The 17,553-nt window shown below is 40.4% G+C and overlaps 1 protein-coding gene across 8 annotated transcripts in view; it reads left to right on the top strand.

Moving 5' to 3' along the window:
• Utrn (utrophin) overlaps window positions 1-11,069 on the top strand; it is a 494,125-nt gene extending 483,056 nt beyond the window's left edge. For all 8 annotated transcript variants that reach the window (XM_021221246.2, XM_029532896.1, XM_029532895.1 and 5 more), the window contains 3 exons: window positions 237-329; window positions 5,899-5,921; window positions 9,339-11,069. In XM_021221246.2, coding sequence (XP_021076905.1) covers window positions 237-329; window positions 5,899-5,921; window positions 9,339-9,347 — 125 coding nt within the window. In that variant the 3' untranslated portion in view covers window positions 9,348-11,069. The remainder of the gene's footprint in view (window positions 1-236; window positions 330-5,898; window positions 5,922-9,338) is intronic.
• The last annotated feature ends 6,484 nt before the right edge of the window (window positions 11,070-17,553 follow it).

Below are 17,553 nucleotides of genomic sequence, written 5' to 3'. Positions count from 1 at the left end.
GTGTGTATGTGTGTGTGTGTATGTGTGTGTGTGTATGTGTGCACGTGCTTGTGTGTATGACAAAACAAATGAATACAGATTCTTTTGTTTCCCACAGAAGTTGTTCTTTTCAATGGCAATTCATATCCTGTTCCTGTTTTGGGGCTGGTTATGGTATTTTTTGCTGACAAGTGGTTCTTTGGTAGAAGGATGGACATTAATTCCAAGCTCCCTGCTTCCTCTGTGTTTTGTCTTAGCATCTGAGGACCTGCTGGCCCCGCCTCATGACACTAGCACGGACCTTACAGACGTGATGGAGCAGATCAACAGCACGTTTCCCTCTTGCAGCCGTGAGTAGCAACAACCCTTATGCCCCCGTGGTGTGCCTGTCCTGTGTCCTTCTTCCTTCTCCACTTGTAGCTCTCTGTCTTTTTTTGGTATGACAGCAAAGCCATTGTTAGAAACAAGATTGCAGGCTGTTTTGAAATAACACAGACATTATGTGTTGACAAAGAAAATGAAGCCCCATTCAGATGCCAGATTCTGAGGTCCACTGATGGTATGATCCCAGCCTTGGAGATTTTACCACAGGCCTCATAAGCGACTAATGGAGTCCATTAGAACAATGTCTGATTTTAGAATATAACTTGGGTTAAGTGCAGGCTATAAGAAACTTGTGTTACTTCAAAGAAGAGCTTTGAATGGCATGCCAATCTAGGACAAACATAGCTTTTCTAAGGTAACTTCTTACCTTCCTTGAGATATATCTCCATATGTCTTTATAGTCAGGCACAGAAAGCAATTATTTCTGGCCTCCCATCTCCTTTAAAAGAGTTTTTTTTTCCTTCAGGGAATAAAATAATCATTGTGTGTGAAAGCCAGATGATTCACAGGGTCACAAATTATGAGTCTGAATTCTCTATATGAACAGCCAGGAGCCAAAAAAATCACCCAATGAGAGCAGTCCAAATCCCAGGGGAAATTACATAATGATTTTAATCGATTGAGTTTTTTAAGTGGTTTCTCTCCTGGCATCATGCCATCCTTCAGATTCTGCCCCACTCTCGCCTCAGAGACCTCTGTGGTCTCTCTGCTCAGGGGCTGTCTACAGAGTCCATAGACACAGACACACCACTGTATGGTGGCAGTTTCAAATACTTTTAAGGAGTGTGAAAGGGTCACTTATAATTTGGGGGTGGATCCTCTCAAATGTATGTTAAGACCAGTCAGTCAGTAAACTACGGTTTTGTGTAAGTTTCAGTTTTTTGCTTTGCTGTTTCTGTCAGCTCCCTAGACAAAGCTATCCTAAGTCAGTAGAAAAAGATTCATCAATTGTTGTTGTAATTGATAAGCATGTTCAACCTGTTACATTAATTGAAGTTAAAGGTTGAATTTCATCTCAGAAGTTTTTGTTCTGGCTTATGTAGTGCCCAATAGCTAGAAAAACTATCATGTTTTATGAAATAGAGTTTCAGAATTAAAAACTAAAAACTAATACTTTTTAGCCAAACTGCCACCTAAATGCATTCATCATTAAAGAGCAAATTCTGTAAATTGAATTCTGTTTAGAAGTTTTTATTTAAATGTAATGCTGGACCTTTTCAATGTAAAACTCTGTTGGCAGTGAAATCAGATTGTGAGATATGCTTAAATCTATGTTTGTAATAAATATAAAAACAAAAAATGCATAATTTCTATATTGAAAATGTGCTTCAAGTTCAGAATTTTTTTTCTTTTACAGGTCTCTTTTTCTAAAGCCCTTCTAAATCTTTCCTAAGGCATATTCTGATATGTATATTTGATTTTTAAAGTGTTCATCTATGCCTTGCTTAAAATAGAATATAATGGAAAACCTATAACTGTCCAGCAGCACCTGGACTTCAGAGGTAACTGTTGCTACCTTATGCCCTGACCCCTGATGCAAGTATAAAGTTCCCATGGAACTGAACCACTCATGGCGATTGGTTCCCGAGAAGAGGGTTAGTCTCTATGGAGACCACACTGCAGCAGCTAAACCTTTCCCTTGCATTGAGACCTTTTTACCTGTGACACCATCCTTGGCACTCCCTGGGTTATTTAAAGAGGCTTACAGTTCCTTAAGAGGAAAACTGTTGGTATTCTCTGTGAGTGTGTACATCTACCAGTGTTTATAATGTTGAGCATTCCTAGTCATTTGTTATAATGAAGAATCCAGGCACCTCTTAAGTAAGAAATGGTGCGTAGTACATGTTAGAGTCCTGTGGGATTCACAGACTATATGTTCTTACTTCTGAAAATGGCATTGTTTGTTCTTCTTCATTATTTATATTCATACGTTTCTTTAGCAAATATAAAAGTCTGCAAGGTAAAAAAAAAAATGCTTTCCAATCTAAAAAAAAAAAAAAAAAAAAAAGAACTCCATTGACTTGTTTACAAAATTGATGCATACCTCAGAATTTTACTAGGATTTACTAAATCATTTCAAATTGTACAGAATCAATTAGTGCATGGTACAGACCTGGTACCTAATACACACTTCCAGATTGATGCTGTCAGTGCTTTACAGGGACAGTCATGTTTCTAGCTGGAGAAATAAAATGGTTGAAAATTTCCCAGCTAACACTTAGAAAGGTTTTGCAGGATTCATTAGCTTTAATGTTCCATTTAAATTGCTCAGTTAGCAAATATTTTATTAAGAGTCTGCAATTCCCAAGCTTCCTGACCACCTTTGGAAGTTTATCTAAATAAATAGGATTGGCATACTCTCAATGCCTAAACAATCGCTTGAGTTTCTATAGCTAAGGAGAACGTTCAAATTGCTTGTAGCCAGTGTGTGATGGATAGGCTGAGCTGAATGTTAATCTTGACTTTTGATCCTTTGTGGATTAAACAAATTGCATGGCTACAAATGAATTTCACTCGTGGCAATTTTGGAATTAAAATGAGAGTCTGTATTCATAAATCCTAATTGCATGAATAGCTCTGTTAGCTTATTTTTTATACTGTGTCTTACATGCCGTTGTGTGTAAGACTTTAAGAATGCTTGCATTTTGAATCAATATTGTAATTAGCAATGGTAGCATCTTTGAATTATGACCTCTTAAAATGACATTGAATCTCAAAGCAGAGACACAGTCATCGCCATCTTATCCTAAGAATTAAAGAATTGAATTTAATTTGTGTTGACAGTTATCCAGTCATGTAGTAGAAAATTCTAAGGACTATAACTGTTTCTTTGTTGGCCTAATATAGATTGCTTATAGTTTGTTCAAATATGTGGAATATTTATAGTAAGTTGAGCTTGCTTTCTCTCTCTCTCTCTCTCTCTCTCTTTCTTTCTTTCTTTCTTTCTTTCTTTCTTTCTTTCTTTCTTTCTTTCATTTTCTGCTAGAAATAATGCTTTTAGAATTATTGTTCACTTAGCTGGATGTTTCTGCTGTGATCAGCCCGCGTTCGTCAGGCTTGAATGGCAACCATCAAAAACTCAAGACTTAACAAAAGCACAGTGATTACCTAATTTTCTTTTAAAATACACAGCTTGTTCCAGGGACCACCTATAATGTTTTATTGGATTAAAAGAGATAGGAAGGCAAAATATCTTCCTATCTTCTGTCTAGGGTTCGACTATTACATATCCATTACTTAAGAGAGAAGCATAACTGTCTTCCTTTTCAGATGGAGTGTATATTTGTAACATGTCCTTACTAATAATTCACCCCAGCTGCCCCCGGGATATAGCTCACATGAGTACAAGGGTTCGCTCTTTTTTCTCTAATGGGAAACACCTTGCAGGACTAGGCTTATGTCACCCTGGCTCATCCCCGAAATACCAGGGCTCACATTCTCCCCTGCTATCACAGGGAGGATATCTCTCTCTCTCTCTCTCTCTCTCTCTCTCTCTCTCTCTCTCTCTCTCTCTCTCTCTCTTTTCTCACAAAGTCACAGCATGGGCCACAGATGTCCTTTTTTTCCTCCTTATCACAGGAAAATGAGGGATTGGAAGCATGCAATATGCTAGGTGATTAGAGACACTCCCCTTCGGCCAAGGATAGATATTGTCATCATTACTCTTTCTTTCCCTAGGTTGAATATGAAACTGCAGTGAAAGTGTCAGACATTGGCAGGCTTAGGGGACACAGCCAGCCAACGGCCTGTAATGCAAAATGGTGAAGCAGTTAGACTTCAGTTACAGTTCACAACAACAATGGGTCCTGAATCATGTCTCTAGTGTTAGAAGGAGGTAGACCTCCTGCCTGGAAGACTATAGGAATCCTAAACGTTCTGGGCATTGCAGACAAAGGCTTAGCACTTCTCCCTCCTTTGGGGGAGCCCTTACTCGCCCAGCCCAGGTTTCCTCAGGAGAAGCTGCTTATTCAGAGATAGTTTTAAAGGAATTATTTACTCTGATTTTATGTTATGTGCATGCAAGTTTTGTTTGCTTGCTTGCATGTCTGTGTACCATGTGCATATAGTGCTAATGGAGGCAAGAAGGAGGAAGAGGAGGAGGAGAGGAGGAAGAAGAGGAAGAGGGGGGAGAGGAAGAAGAAGAGGAAGAGGAGGAGGAGGAGGAGGAGGAGGAGGAGAAATACTAGTAGTCATATCCTTTGGAACTGGAGGCACAGACTACCCTGGGTTACCACATGGGTGCTGTCAGTCAGTGCTCTTAACTGCTGAGATGAACATCTCTTCAGCCCTTGTATCTTTTTTTTTTCTTTCCTAAAAAGCAACAACTCTCAGCCTGTGCACCACTACACTCTTGGGAGTCAAATGACCCTTTCACAGGGCTCACTTATCAGATATATTGTGTGTCAGATATTTATATTACAATTCATAACAGTAGCAGAATTACAGTTCTTAAGTAGCAATGAGAATAATTTCACAGCATGTGGAAGTGTATTAAAGGGTCACAGCATGTGGAAGGTTGAGAACCACTGATCACCCACCTAAAATGTCTGCGTGGACAGTGGTCTCTTGGACCATTGCTGCTCTTCAGCGGGGCTCTACCCTGCTCTGTCATCAGCTTTGTCTTCTAGACTATACTCATTATAATCTCTGAATTTTTTTTTTTTAATGAAGATCACAAGAACAAGGGGTCATGAGCGTGATCAGTGAAAAATGGACAAAGCAGAGATCTAGAAAAGTCTTGGTAGTGCCAGTTCTCAGTAAGCCCACGACATCAGCTTCTTCGTCATGAGCTCTGATACAAGGACAATGTTGAAGGGTTATTAGCACCCTAGGCTAACGTCTGTGCTCTGAACTGAGCCCATGTAAGGCATCACTGTTGATCCTAGTTCAGAAGACTACTGAAGAATGACCAGCCTTTTCACTGATGCAAATGTACCTTCTTCCCACAGCTTTCAGCAAGAGTGTGCCAAGGTGTCCAGAAAATACTAATTCCCCCTTTCGGTCAGAATCGCACTGGATATTCAACACAATATATAGGCTCTCCTCTGTACTTATTATACAAAAGCCAAAAAATACATGGCATAGTTATAAAAATGAAGTTTTAAGATTTTTTTTCTCATTTATAAAACTAAGACCTTCCTGAATGTTTTAATGCATATGTTTTTAAAGAGCTAGCTAGCATATGTTTTGGGGAGGGTTTGGGGTTTTTTCTTTTTCTTTTTCTTTTTCTTTTTCTTTTTCTTTTTCTTCTCTCTCTCTCTCTCTCTCTTCTCTCTTTCTCTCTCATCTCTCTCTCTTTAGAATGTTTGTATTTCAAATCACATGGAATGTGAGACACTTGCTGGGAAAACGAGCCTTGGTCAGAGCACTGGCCAGAGGATCAGGGTGGCTGGCCTCTGCTTCCTGCTAGCATTCCTGGGAGGGCAGGGCTGTTCTCTTCCTCTGAAGAGCGTTCTACACATTTGCATGCAGGAGAAGGGAAGGCACAAAGCAATAGTAAAGCCCTCAATTGATTTCTTCTATTTTCTTTTTCAGCAAACGTCCCCAGCAGGCCACAGGTAAGAGTTAATGGCTCTATTGACTTCACTGTCTTGATCCCATCCTGGCATAAGCACATTAGCTGCTATTGATCTAGTCTTACTTCATTCTCCATATAAATGAGTAAAGCCACTTGATGTTTAAGTATTACTTGATTCTGTACAACAGATTGTTGCTTTGAAGATGTTGGGCGGGACCATGGGGCTCCCCAAACCAAACTCTTTGAGGCACCCAAAGTACCCATGCGGGATTTCAGTTCTCATTCCACGCTACCTACTATACAAGTTTCTGTGTAAATCTGACCGACCTCAAATCTCACATTTGTCATAGAACACTGACGTTGAAATGTCCCTGGTACTACAAGGGTAATACTGAGATCATTACTCCAGTGAAGATAAAGTTGCCCTTTTTCATTTAAGAAAATACATTGAGCTTTTCTGGCAGCTATAGCCTGCTAGCTTTCAGTTTTGTTTTGTCTCTTATGAGGAACCGTTAGTTAAAATACACCACGGAGCCAAAGCAGATCTTTATAAAACATTTTCTTGTGTGAATGTATTAGTCCTTTCAAAACAGTGAACATTGTTTCATCTTATTGGCAAGTGGAACTGGGGTCTTGGCTAGAAGACAGGTGTCTATAAAGCAGACTGTGACACAGTAGGGTTAGCGTCTTCCGGTGATGCCCATTATCCTGATCCATTGGAAGCAAGGATTTTAAAGGGAAGTGAGATGACAGAAGGGCCATCAGAGGTGTAAGGAGAGATGGAAAGATGTGCTCATGTGCAGCGAAGCAGACACACCCCAAAACTAAGTATGACGATGGTTAAGGAACACTGCTTTGTATGCCAGTCAGCCAGATGATTGTATTGACCTACAGCCACATTCAGGTTTATAAGCAAAAACACCAGACTTGACTAGTTTTGCAGTAACTGATTTTTGGAAAGTTGACCATCTTAAGCCAGTTCAGTACAATAGTTTAAGAGAAAGAGCAAAGAAGGATTTTTTAAGAACTGACCCAGAGTCTTGAGTTTAGTTGTGAGGGAAGGGAGAACATGTTCTAGACAATCATTGGGAGAAGAGAGGCAATCATCTTTGCCTTATACTGTCACAGGGTGGGTGTTCCCATCTTAGCACAAGTAAGCTGAAGTTAGAGATGGTCATCAGGATGTGTGATAGCAGAAATTGCAGTATTAATAGGCTGTAAGTAAAGGTAGTGGTTGTGTTTGAACATTCGTGTGCATAGCTAAAAGGCATAGAGGGTGGGGTCCCTAAGAGAGAGGTCAGGGTGTTGGCAGAATCCTCTTGATGGGTGTTGAAACTCCGTCGCTTTACAAATAGCCTCAACATGAGTAACATTGAGATGTTTGCTCTCTGAGAAATGAGCATGTTCTAAGGGTCCCACAGACGACTGCACAGTGGCTTTGCTGGACTGGGATGATGTGAAATTCACATAAATATTTTAGGGAGAAGACAATGAAATTGACCCTGCAGTCCCCTGTAAGACCTGGTAAGAGGCCATGGCTGTATGGAGGAGTATGGAAGGAAGAGCTATAGGTACCTTAAGGTTATCCAGATTCTGTGTCTTTAAGACCTGGATGCTGAGTCAAGCCATCAGGGAAGGAAGCGTTTGCGAGGAGAGCAGGAGGTGTGGGTCTTGTTGGTGATGGATCACACATGACTCAGGGAGCACAGAAGGGGAGATTGAAGAATTAGTGAGAACGGCATGGAAAGGCCCTGAGGAGTGTGCAGATCTCAGTGTGACACAGAACAGAGGGGATGGGAGGATAAATGGGAAACAGGGAGTGTCTTCTGGAACTGAGAGACTGACTAGGGGTTTAGTTCTTGTGCCTCCTGTGGTGGGGTCATGGCTGTAGAGGAGGAAGATTGGATCTTTCCATCAACCCTCAAACACAGCTCAGGATTTAAAGCAGAGAGTGAACTTGAAGACCTTCCACTTTGGTCTTAGATTTGAAGAAACTGAGTTGGAGAGCGGTATTGTTCTTGGCCATATAGCCTGTATATACCTGGTGGGTATGGTAAACACGTGTCACCTTACAGGAGTCTCCTTCCTGTCTAGCTTCCATCCTCACCTTTCTGTTCTTTTTCTTATGGAATTTTCCATACCCTGGGTCAAGGGGAAAGTTCTGAAGAAAGTCCATTTTCACCTGGATGATGGTTGTGCTGTGCTTTTATTTGTAGAATTATAGATTTAGACTTTTAACGTTAAATTTCACTTTTTATAATTCTGCTGCCTAAAAAGCGAGCCGTTATACACCTACTTAATAAACGCATCCACATCCCGAATAAGGGAATCCATGAAAATAATTTCAATCTTTTCGGCAATAAGTTAGCACCAACGCTTTAGCTATCAGTATGAATAGATAACACAGTCCCTTCCCGTGTGGAACTTATTCCTATCTGTCTATGTTCTTTAACTATGATTGCAATGACCCCTATACTAGAAAAAAATTAGACCATATGCCTGAGATAGCTTTCATATCTGCTTCTCCAGGAGGGGCTCACTCAGTACCCAGCAGCTTTGAACCCAGTGAGACTACCAATAACATTGGCTGGGTTTTGTCTCCTTCAGAGCAGCAAAATGTCCAGTGCAAAAAGCAAGCTTGATGGGAATCGGCTTGAAGCAAGACTCAGCTGACTTCTAGTAGATCTGGGAGGAGGAAAGCCACTTGGGAAACTTAGCCAGCAACTACTTTATGGATTCCCTCTAAGTCTAGGAAAGCAGAATTTCATGTCAAGGTCTTCTACAGAAGGAGAAACAAGGGTAGGCAGGGGATTTTTACTGGGAGTCCCCAAAGAACTCACACGATTCCAGGATGCAAGGTTTCTGTGAGGCTATTCCATTTTGGAGTGGATTTTTAACAAAATATGTCTAAGTTGAGTACTTTTCACAGATGGATTGCTTGCCCCTAGTGGAGGCTGTGATGTCACTTCCTTAGTGTGGCCTGTATTTAGATCCCTTGGCATTTTCCATATAATGGACACCACTGGACATCTGTCTCCTCCTCTCTAGGACAGGGAGGAATAGGGTACTCTATTGGTAGCCTAACACATATATCATCACTACCTTTCCCAAGAAGCAAAGATCTCTCAATTTTACCTGGGTTTCTAGCCTGGACCAAAAAAAAAAAAAAAAAAAGATGTCTGGTCACCCCTGGACGCTGCTTTTCTGTTGGTGTTGACTACTGTAATAAATAGCTGGCATGTGACTTCAGGGTGAAGGAAATGTCTTCATCTCTTCATCATAGAGAGCAGAAGTCACATGGGCAGTGTGGGGAGGGTCCCCTTTGAACACAGCCATGTAAAGTTTTAGTTAGTTTTGAAAAAAGCCCTTATTTTCCCATGAAGAACTGTCAAGTCTCCATCACCTGGAGGTCCTTATGCAAATGTTGTTCTGACCTTGGTGTTTTCCCTTGCCACAGGCAATGTGAAGCATTTCTCCAGCCAACCAACAGTTCCCGACCTTCAGTATTGCCCTCTTCTGCAAATGCCAATTCCAAGACCCATTCAACCCCGAAGCTCCGTGGCTCCATGACACAAGCTGTTGAGTGCTGACTGAGTGTTCTACTGAGGGAATCAAACACTGACTATCCAAAGAGAAAAGGATATTTTGGTTTTGTATTAGCGTTTATTATTGTTTTCTTCTTCCCCTTTCTATGCAACTGTAAATTAATGAACAGAGAAGTATTTGGAGGTGGTAAAGCATTTGTCACTGATTTGTATAATATATACAGCCATGGGAAAGTGGGTGGGGGCTTTCTGATATGAAACTGTCTTTTTAATAACCAAGAGAAAAAAATTGCATAAGAATTAGACCACTTTACATTATTACATTCCTTCTGCTGTTCATATTAACCTTGTACAATAACTTCATTTATTAGTTGACTATTTTACCATTATGTTTTAGTTATTTATAAATTCATCAGCCATACAAGCAAATAGATTCTATGTATTTGTTTCTATAATCTGGCCAAATTCCTCAGCTCATATATTTGAATCAAATATTTTACATATGTGGAGTAGGCAGGCATTCTGAAGATACTATTTAACTATAGTTGACGTCATACACACAGTCCTTTAGTAACCACTGGATGACTACACTAAAAATCCTGTGGACTTTAATGGCAAGCTGCTGGAGTATTTTTCCTCCTGTTTTTATTCCTTTTTTGTAAGTAGATCTTGACATCTTTATTTATTTCATCTTGCAATCTCTATAATAAAGAAGACTGTATTTTAATAGTCTCAAAAAATGATTTTACCAAGGGTTACCATTTAAGCATATTTTCATTTTGATTCAGACACCAAAGTTGGTACAACCTCTCTTAGTACTTGCAGCCTTGGTTTTCATGATAAAACACACAGCAGACGTTGCCCATTGTGAGATGAGAACACATCATGTTCTTCCGTTTCCTTTGAATAGACTTTTATTGTTGTTTTTGTATTTTTCGAGTCCTGTGTAAGTTTTGAAAGCGCTGGTTGGTTCCTTCGTGAAAGCAGACAGATACATAGTGACTGTCTCGTTTGAAGCTTTGGAGCAGACAGACAGATGTCTCAAGACCCTCATTTGGCCAGCAGCACATCCAGGAAAGATGTTAATCACAAGCCTACACCACTGCTTCTCTAGAATGAAATTAATGCTCAAATGATTGTATCCCTGCCTCTTTACTTCTGAGTGTGTTCAACTCCGTATCGGCTTCTTTTCCTTTTCCTTTTTCTTTTTTTTTAATTTAACACTTAATTACAGATTTTAGAGAAACCAAAAATAAAAGTAAAGGTAATATGTTTTGATTCAAACATATATGCTTTTAAAACATCAGGACATGCTAACTTTGGGTTCTCTTTCACTGGGATCTGGCCAGAAGGAGGCTGAAAGTTAGAAATTGCTATTCTTTTAGGATCGGTTGGGTGGGTTGGGGGGCAAGGGTGTCTATTTGCAGTATAGATATTTTGAGACGAAGAAAATTGTTTTATATAAGGGGAGAGCCATGATCACCTTTCTACCTCAGAACCACCTTCCTCCATTGTGTTGGACATAGCTTTATATGCCGCAGTGTGCAAAACCTAGGGCTTTAGTCAGGCCATTTCATACCCAGGAAAGCACCTGTGTAAACAACATCAACAGAAACTCCCTGAACTCAGAACCCCAAGTTGTAGATTTGGTGTCGTCCTTGTTCTTGCTTTGAGGAGTCCTGTATTCTTTTATTTCCTGCCTGTATTTGTATGCAAAATGATCTCTATCCGCTATTACAGAAAAAGCTTCACAAAACACTACATTGTAACCTTCTGAGTAATAAATAAGGGGAAATATATTACAGTAACCATGATGAGAAATAAGTGTATTGTTCTTTTGAAATATGTGGTTAAAAAGAAATCTAATCCCAGACTGTCATCTAATCTGTTACATACTGTATTTTTCATCCTGAATAAAAGTAATTTTAACACAAAATGACTTTGATGTTTCGCTGTGTTCCCTGATGAAATCTGATCTTTGAATGTATGTGATGAAAGCTAACTGTAAGACGCTCTGTATTCTGATAAATCTAAATACTTTCTGAAACTCTCTCTCCTATACACTAATCTAGTCTCCATTCACTCATTATCTCTCTCTCCTTTCTTGCACATAAATATGATTATATATTTTTCAATTTCCTGTACAAATCAGAATCTTATTGCTAGGGAAAAATGGATGTTATAAGTATATCCATGAAGCCTATTGGGCCCTCATTTTTATAACTTGGAGCGACTGAGATTTATCTAGTTACTCTCTCAAATCCACTTTCATCACTAGACTCTTAGTTTTCTATGGATATATATATATATATATATATATATATATATATAATAACTAAATAAAAATATACATGAACGTATATATGTATATGTGTATGTATATATAGTTATATTTATATATATATTTATTTTAGCTATATATAGTTAGTTTTCTGTGTGGTGTTGCTGTAAAGCAGCACCATAAATCATTCAACTTATAAAACAAAGCATTTAATTCACAGACTGATGGTTCTAGAGGAATAGAGCCCATCTTCATCAGGATTCAGCCCATGCCTGCAGCTGGCAGACAGGCAAGGCGCTAGCGAGGTCGCTAAGAGCTGATAACGGATGGGCAAATCTAAAGCAGAGGGAGACAGAGACAGACTGGGAGAGCTAGAACAACATAGGCTTTTGATATCTCAAAGCCCACCCCCAATGACAGTTCCTAATCCATCCCAAACAGTTGTACCAACTGAGAACCAGGCGTGCAAACATATGGCCTCATAGGGATCCTTCTTATTCAAACCAGCCCAGACTCTAAAATTACCTGTTCATTGGTGCTGTTGATTTTGTTGTATGTTTTATATATAGTACATAAATAATATATAAAATATACAGGACAATATATTATATATATACACAGTCTGCTATTAGATATAACTTGGCTTCTGAAGCTCTCAAGGGCAAAATGGTGTCAAGAATTGTACTGAGTTAAGTACAGTTAAGTTAGCAACCCTCCAAGAATTAGAAAATTCCCCCAAAATATATTATTTAAAAAGAAAACAGAAACAATTAGACTAATATTTTAAACATCCCATCTACCATGAAGTATCACATTAATAATCCCTAGGAAAGCCACTAGTTTCCAGTGACTTTACTGAGTCGTCACTGAAAAGGGGAGTGACACCCAGAACAGCTTTGTTTCTATGACATTGATATTCTCACTGTATTTTAAATGACACTGTTGCCTTTGATGACTGTTTGCTACGCGGGCAGACTGGCTCTTCAAATCCCTTCCCCATGTCAACTTAATAAAGAACCACCAAAATCACGACCACTGAAACCCAAGTGCTGAATGTAAAACCCGGTTAACTTGATGAATCTGAAGCTCTTGTCAACTGAATGGTCTTGCTGTAGAGGCAAAGAGCCTACCCCCACACGCACACGGTGTGTTCAAGGCCTGTGACAGCGGATATTCCATGATGATGGTAAACAGCAGTTCAGCTCTTGAGATGTGTAGCTTAGGCTCACCCAGGAGGGGCTTTTGTAACCTCAGTAAGACTCTTACACTTACCTCTCATCTCCAGAGGTTTGTGTTGATGGTGGCTGGTTTCCTCTCCGGTCTAGGCTAGGCTGCATGTTGATGGATAGATCACAGATAGCCTAGCGTGGTTATAGAAAACTGGCTGCATTCTTTCACCTGCTGGCAAGCCAACCTGGTCTCATGCAAACGCAGCTGTGTGGAGGGTTTGGGCAAAGAAAATCTCAAGGCTGGGGAAGAGTAGATAACATCTCATGGATTGAAGCTGCAAAGAGCTGCGTTTCCATGGAGCACAATGAGTTAGGGACTGTTTTTGTTTTTGTTTTCGTTTTCATCATGCAAGCTCTAGAAGCAGAGAACTTAGGGCCAGAGTACCAGTCTATTTGCTGCCGCGGGCATCTTATCAGTTCAGTGGAATGGAAGAGGAAAAGAAGTATCTCCTTGCCACCTTTTCCTGATCTATTTCTATATTGCTCTTTTTAAAGTCATGCTTATAGATTTAAAAATCAGTCCTCGCAGTCTGGATTATTACAGGGCTTGTTCGCACTCGATACCTTGCTGGAATACAGATTGCTGGCCTGTGTGTCTGTCTGTCTGTCCTTTCTTTCTTGTTTGTTGAAAGAATTTTTTTTTTTTTATTTTTTTTGAGACAGGATTATTCTGTGTAGCCCTGGCTGTCCTGGAACTCACTCTGTAGACCAGGTTGGCCTCGAACTCAGAAATTCTCCTGCCTCTGCCTCCCAAGTGCTCTGATTAAAGGCGTGCGCCACCACGCCCAGCTGAAAGATTTTTTTTTTAAGTGTATTATCTAGAAGGATCTGGGGAAAGCAAAGGAATATGATCAAAAGGTATTGTTCTGTATGATTAAAATTAAAGAGAATAATAAAATTAGTGTGTTGTAAGTCCCTCCAAATCAAGCTGTAACAACCTCAGAGGACAGAGAAACTTGGCACACCAGTGGAAAAAAGAAAAAAAAAAAAACAAAAACAAGAGAAATGGAAGGTAACAATAAAATTGGGGTGGGGGAATAGACTATTTAAAAATAGAGTAAAGGAGAAGTCAGACTGAATTAAATATTTTAGTAGAAGAATATTGCATGGGGGCCTCCTTGCTTTGTCAGGTGGGCAGGATGCAAGTGGTGAGCTTGTCCCCCAGAAAGCCATGCATGTGGTCAGAGGCATGAAATTTGCATAAACTTTCAAACTGGCACTCTCGCCTCAGAATCCTTAGAACCCTGACACTGCAGAAAATTTCCACTCAGCTGGGTGGTGGTGGCACACTCCTTTAACCCCAGCACTTGGAAGGCAGAACCAGGCAGATCTCTTGAGTTCAAGGCCAGTCAGGTCTATACAGCAAGTTCCAAGACAGCCAAGGCTACACAGAGAAACCCTGTCTTGAAAAAACCAAACCAAACCACACAGCACTATTTGCACTTGATTCCAGGTTTTTCTTTGCAGACAGCTCATTTCCTGGTCCCTTTTTGAACTTTGTCGATAGGGAAATTTGGAAAATTACCCGACAGCCTGCCCTGTGCTGACCTCTGTTCCAGAAGTTCCAGAAGTCACAAATTTCTGATTTCTTATTTCTTACTCTGTTTGTCAAGGTTCTTCAAGAAACATATTCAAAGTATGGAAAGAGAGATGTAGAAAAACACGTTGAAAGATGACTCCACACTCTTAAGCAGGCTGAGAAATCCTACCATTTTGTATGCACGCAGATGTCCTGGTAGGGTTGTTTCAGGCCCAGCCCCAGGAGCCAGGGAGACAGAAAGTCTATGTCTCATTTGGAAGCAGAAGCACCAATAACCTGAAACAACAGAGGGAGGATCTCCCAGGTCAAGCAGAAAGACTCAATTTATCCTTCGTTAGGGCTCAATGGATGGGCCTGGCGCTCCCCACACCAGAAGTCTTTCACATTTAGCATTTCCCATGCGAATATCTTCCAGCAATGTCTCCAGTGACTTCAAAATATTTAAACAGACATGTGCCCACTCCTCAGTCTAGTTACGATGACACATGGGCCTGTTTCATCACAGTAAACGGAACAAGTTCCCAGCTAACTCTGGCTTATAATTACAGCAGGGCCCAATATTGTTCTCTTATGATCATTTCCCCCAAATGTTAAGATCCTGGCTTTTAAATGTTTAGCGTAAGATCATTATATTTTTAAAAATCTTTTCTGCTTTAATTTAGTTGAAATAAAAATGTCACTACTTAAACTGCCGGGGAGGCTTAAATCATTCTAGTGTAAGTCTAGCTCGAGTTGAGCTTATCAAACTCCAGCACAGTGTCATTTATTATACTCTGAACTGTGTGAGCTGTGTCTGCCCCATGACAGCTATAGGTGGTCACACATGATAGACCTGTGCCCATACCTGTGGCACACAATTCTCATGTGTTCTCTTCTCCTCGTCCCAGCTCCTCCATCTCAAGTTGGTTTATACGACAGTAATTTCAGAAGCAGTCTGTCACAAGACAAGAATGTTTGCTGGATACAATGTCCACACAAATTCAATAATGATAAATTTAAAAAAAAAAAATGAGAGTCAAACAACTTTATGATTAAATGGAGGATGCTAACCAGGCGTCAAAATGGTCTTTTTGGCTTAAAATTTGGTCATATATTTTAGACTATTACTTAAAAATAAAATCACCATCCAAATTGCTAAAAACAACAGGAGTCTCTGCCTCGGGGTGTTCCTAATCTCGCAGATAAACACAGTGCTAAGCAAACCGCTGCAATAGCAGTTATGGGAAGTGGAAGGGGCTGAGTCTGCTCCTATACAGATGTGGCTGCGCCCCATGTTTCCACTATCTGTTTCTACCTACAGGGATACTGCTCTCAAAAAGCATGTATAGAACTTGTTACCCACCTGTGGAGCCGCATTGTGGCAAATAGTGGCAGGCAGTGGTGTGCATAACGGTGATACTCTTGCAAGTGAAACCCAGCATTTCCCTAATCAAAATATCTCTTGGATAACTGATTTCGAGCTGCTCTGTTGCACCAGCGCCCCTTGGAGATTCACAGCACACATCAGCCTGTTAAAAGCTATGAGAAATCTGAAGAAAGATAATGTGCCTTAATGCAGCAGTTTTTAATCTGTGTTTCACGACCTCCTGTGGATCAAATGACCCTTCCATGGGGGTCACATATCAGATATCTTATGTATCACATGCTACAATTCATTAACTAGCAAATTTACAGTTACGAAGTAGCAACAAAAATAATTGTATGGTTGGGGGTCACCACAACGTGAGGAACTGTATTAAAGGGTTGCAGCATTAGGAAAGTTAAGAGCCGTTGCCTTTTTTTTTTTTTTATTAGATATTTTCTTTATTTACATTTCAAATGCTATCCCGAAAGTCCCCTATACCCTCCCCCCCCCCACACACCCCTGCTCCCCTACCCATCCACTCCCACTTCTTGGCCCTGGCGTTCCCCTGTATGGGGCATATAAAGTTTGCAAGACCAAGGGGCCTCTCTTCCCAATGATGGCCGATTAGGCCATCTTCTGCTACATATGCAGCTAGAGACACATTTTTTTTTTAAAAAAGATTTATTTATTATTATAGGTAAGTGCACTGTAGCTGTCTTCAGACACCCCAGAAGAGGGCTCATTACGGATGGACCTGAGCCACCATGTGGTTGCTGGGATTTGAACNCAGGACCTTCAGAAGAGCAGTCTCATCCTTATGGCTCTTAACCGCTGAACCATCCCTCCAGCCCAAGAGCCACTGCCTTAATGTAAATCTCTCTGGATCTTTGTAGCATTTAACTCTTGTATTTTCTCAACGTGCTTTGTGATGTACATTTGCGTAGTAATCCTATGTTTCAATTTTTTGCCAGTATATATTTGAGGCAGCAACACATGAAGTCTATAAAAATGACTCAAAACTAGTTTTCTAAGAAATTATCAATAAAAATTTAGGATTTTAAGCATGAAAGGAGCCTTGTGGTTAACTAAAGAGTGCCTTATCAAAAGGCATGCTTTATCAAGAATGAGGAGCAAGGGGAAAAAATAAAAGAATGCTACTTTAATCCATAAAGAATGATCTGTATTTCTAGAAACCGCATCTCTCTGATGGCTAAGCCAGACATGAATGTGAAGCACAACAATAGGTTGGACCGGCAGAGCCATCTACAAGCTATTTCCCTACAGCACACTGTTTACTATTTCTTAGTTGCTTAAGAGCAGGTGCCAGGCAGAGTACTTGACCCCAGCCCTGAGCAGGTGGGTGTGAGCAAGAAGGGGAGGAGGGTCATCCTGGATTAGATAGCTAGACTGATGAGAGTCTGGGCTGGTCTCAAAGCAAAAAATAAGCAAAATAAAAGAGAAGAGAAGAGTGAGGAAGGAAACAGGACACTCTAGGTTTTCCAAAATCTGATGCAGAGATTTTCCAACCAGAACGTGACTAGCGTCCAATACCTGGAAATACCCCACTTATTTTCTTCTCCATATGTTCTTTGAGGATCTGGTTGTTTCCCACACAGGTAAGCATTTCCGGCAGGAGGACTGTTCTTTGGAGTCACAGCTGGTTTGAGATTCTTTTGAAGCCTCCCTTAGTGTGCTGGGCAAACATGAACTGGAGCGTCCTCAATGGAAAGAA

This window comes from Mus pahari, chromosome 21, assembly GCF_900095145.1.
Source record: "Mus pahari chromosome 21, PAHARI_EIJ_v1.1, whole genome shotgun sequence".
In the NCBI taxonomy this organism is placed as follows: Eukaryota; Metazoa; Chordata; class Mammalia; order Rodentia; family Muridae; genus Mus; species Mus pahari.
Note: the sequence above shows the minus strand (reverse complement) of the source record. Positions and strands in the feature narration are given on the sequence as shown.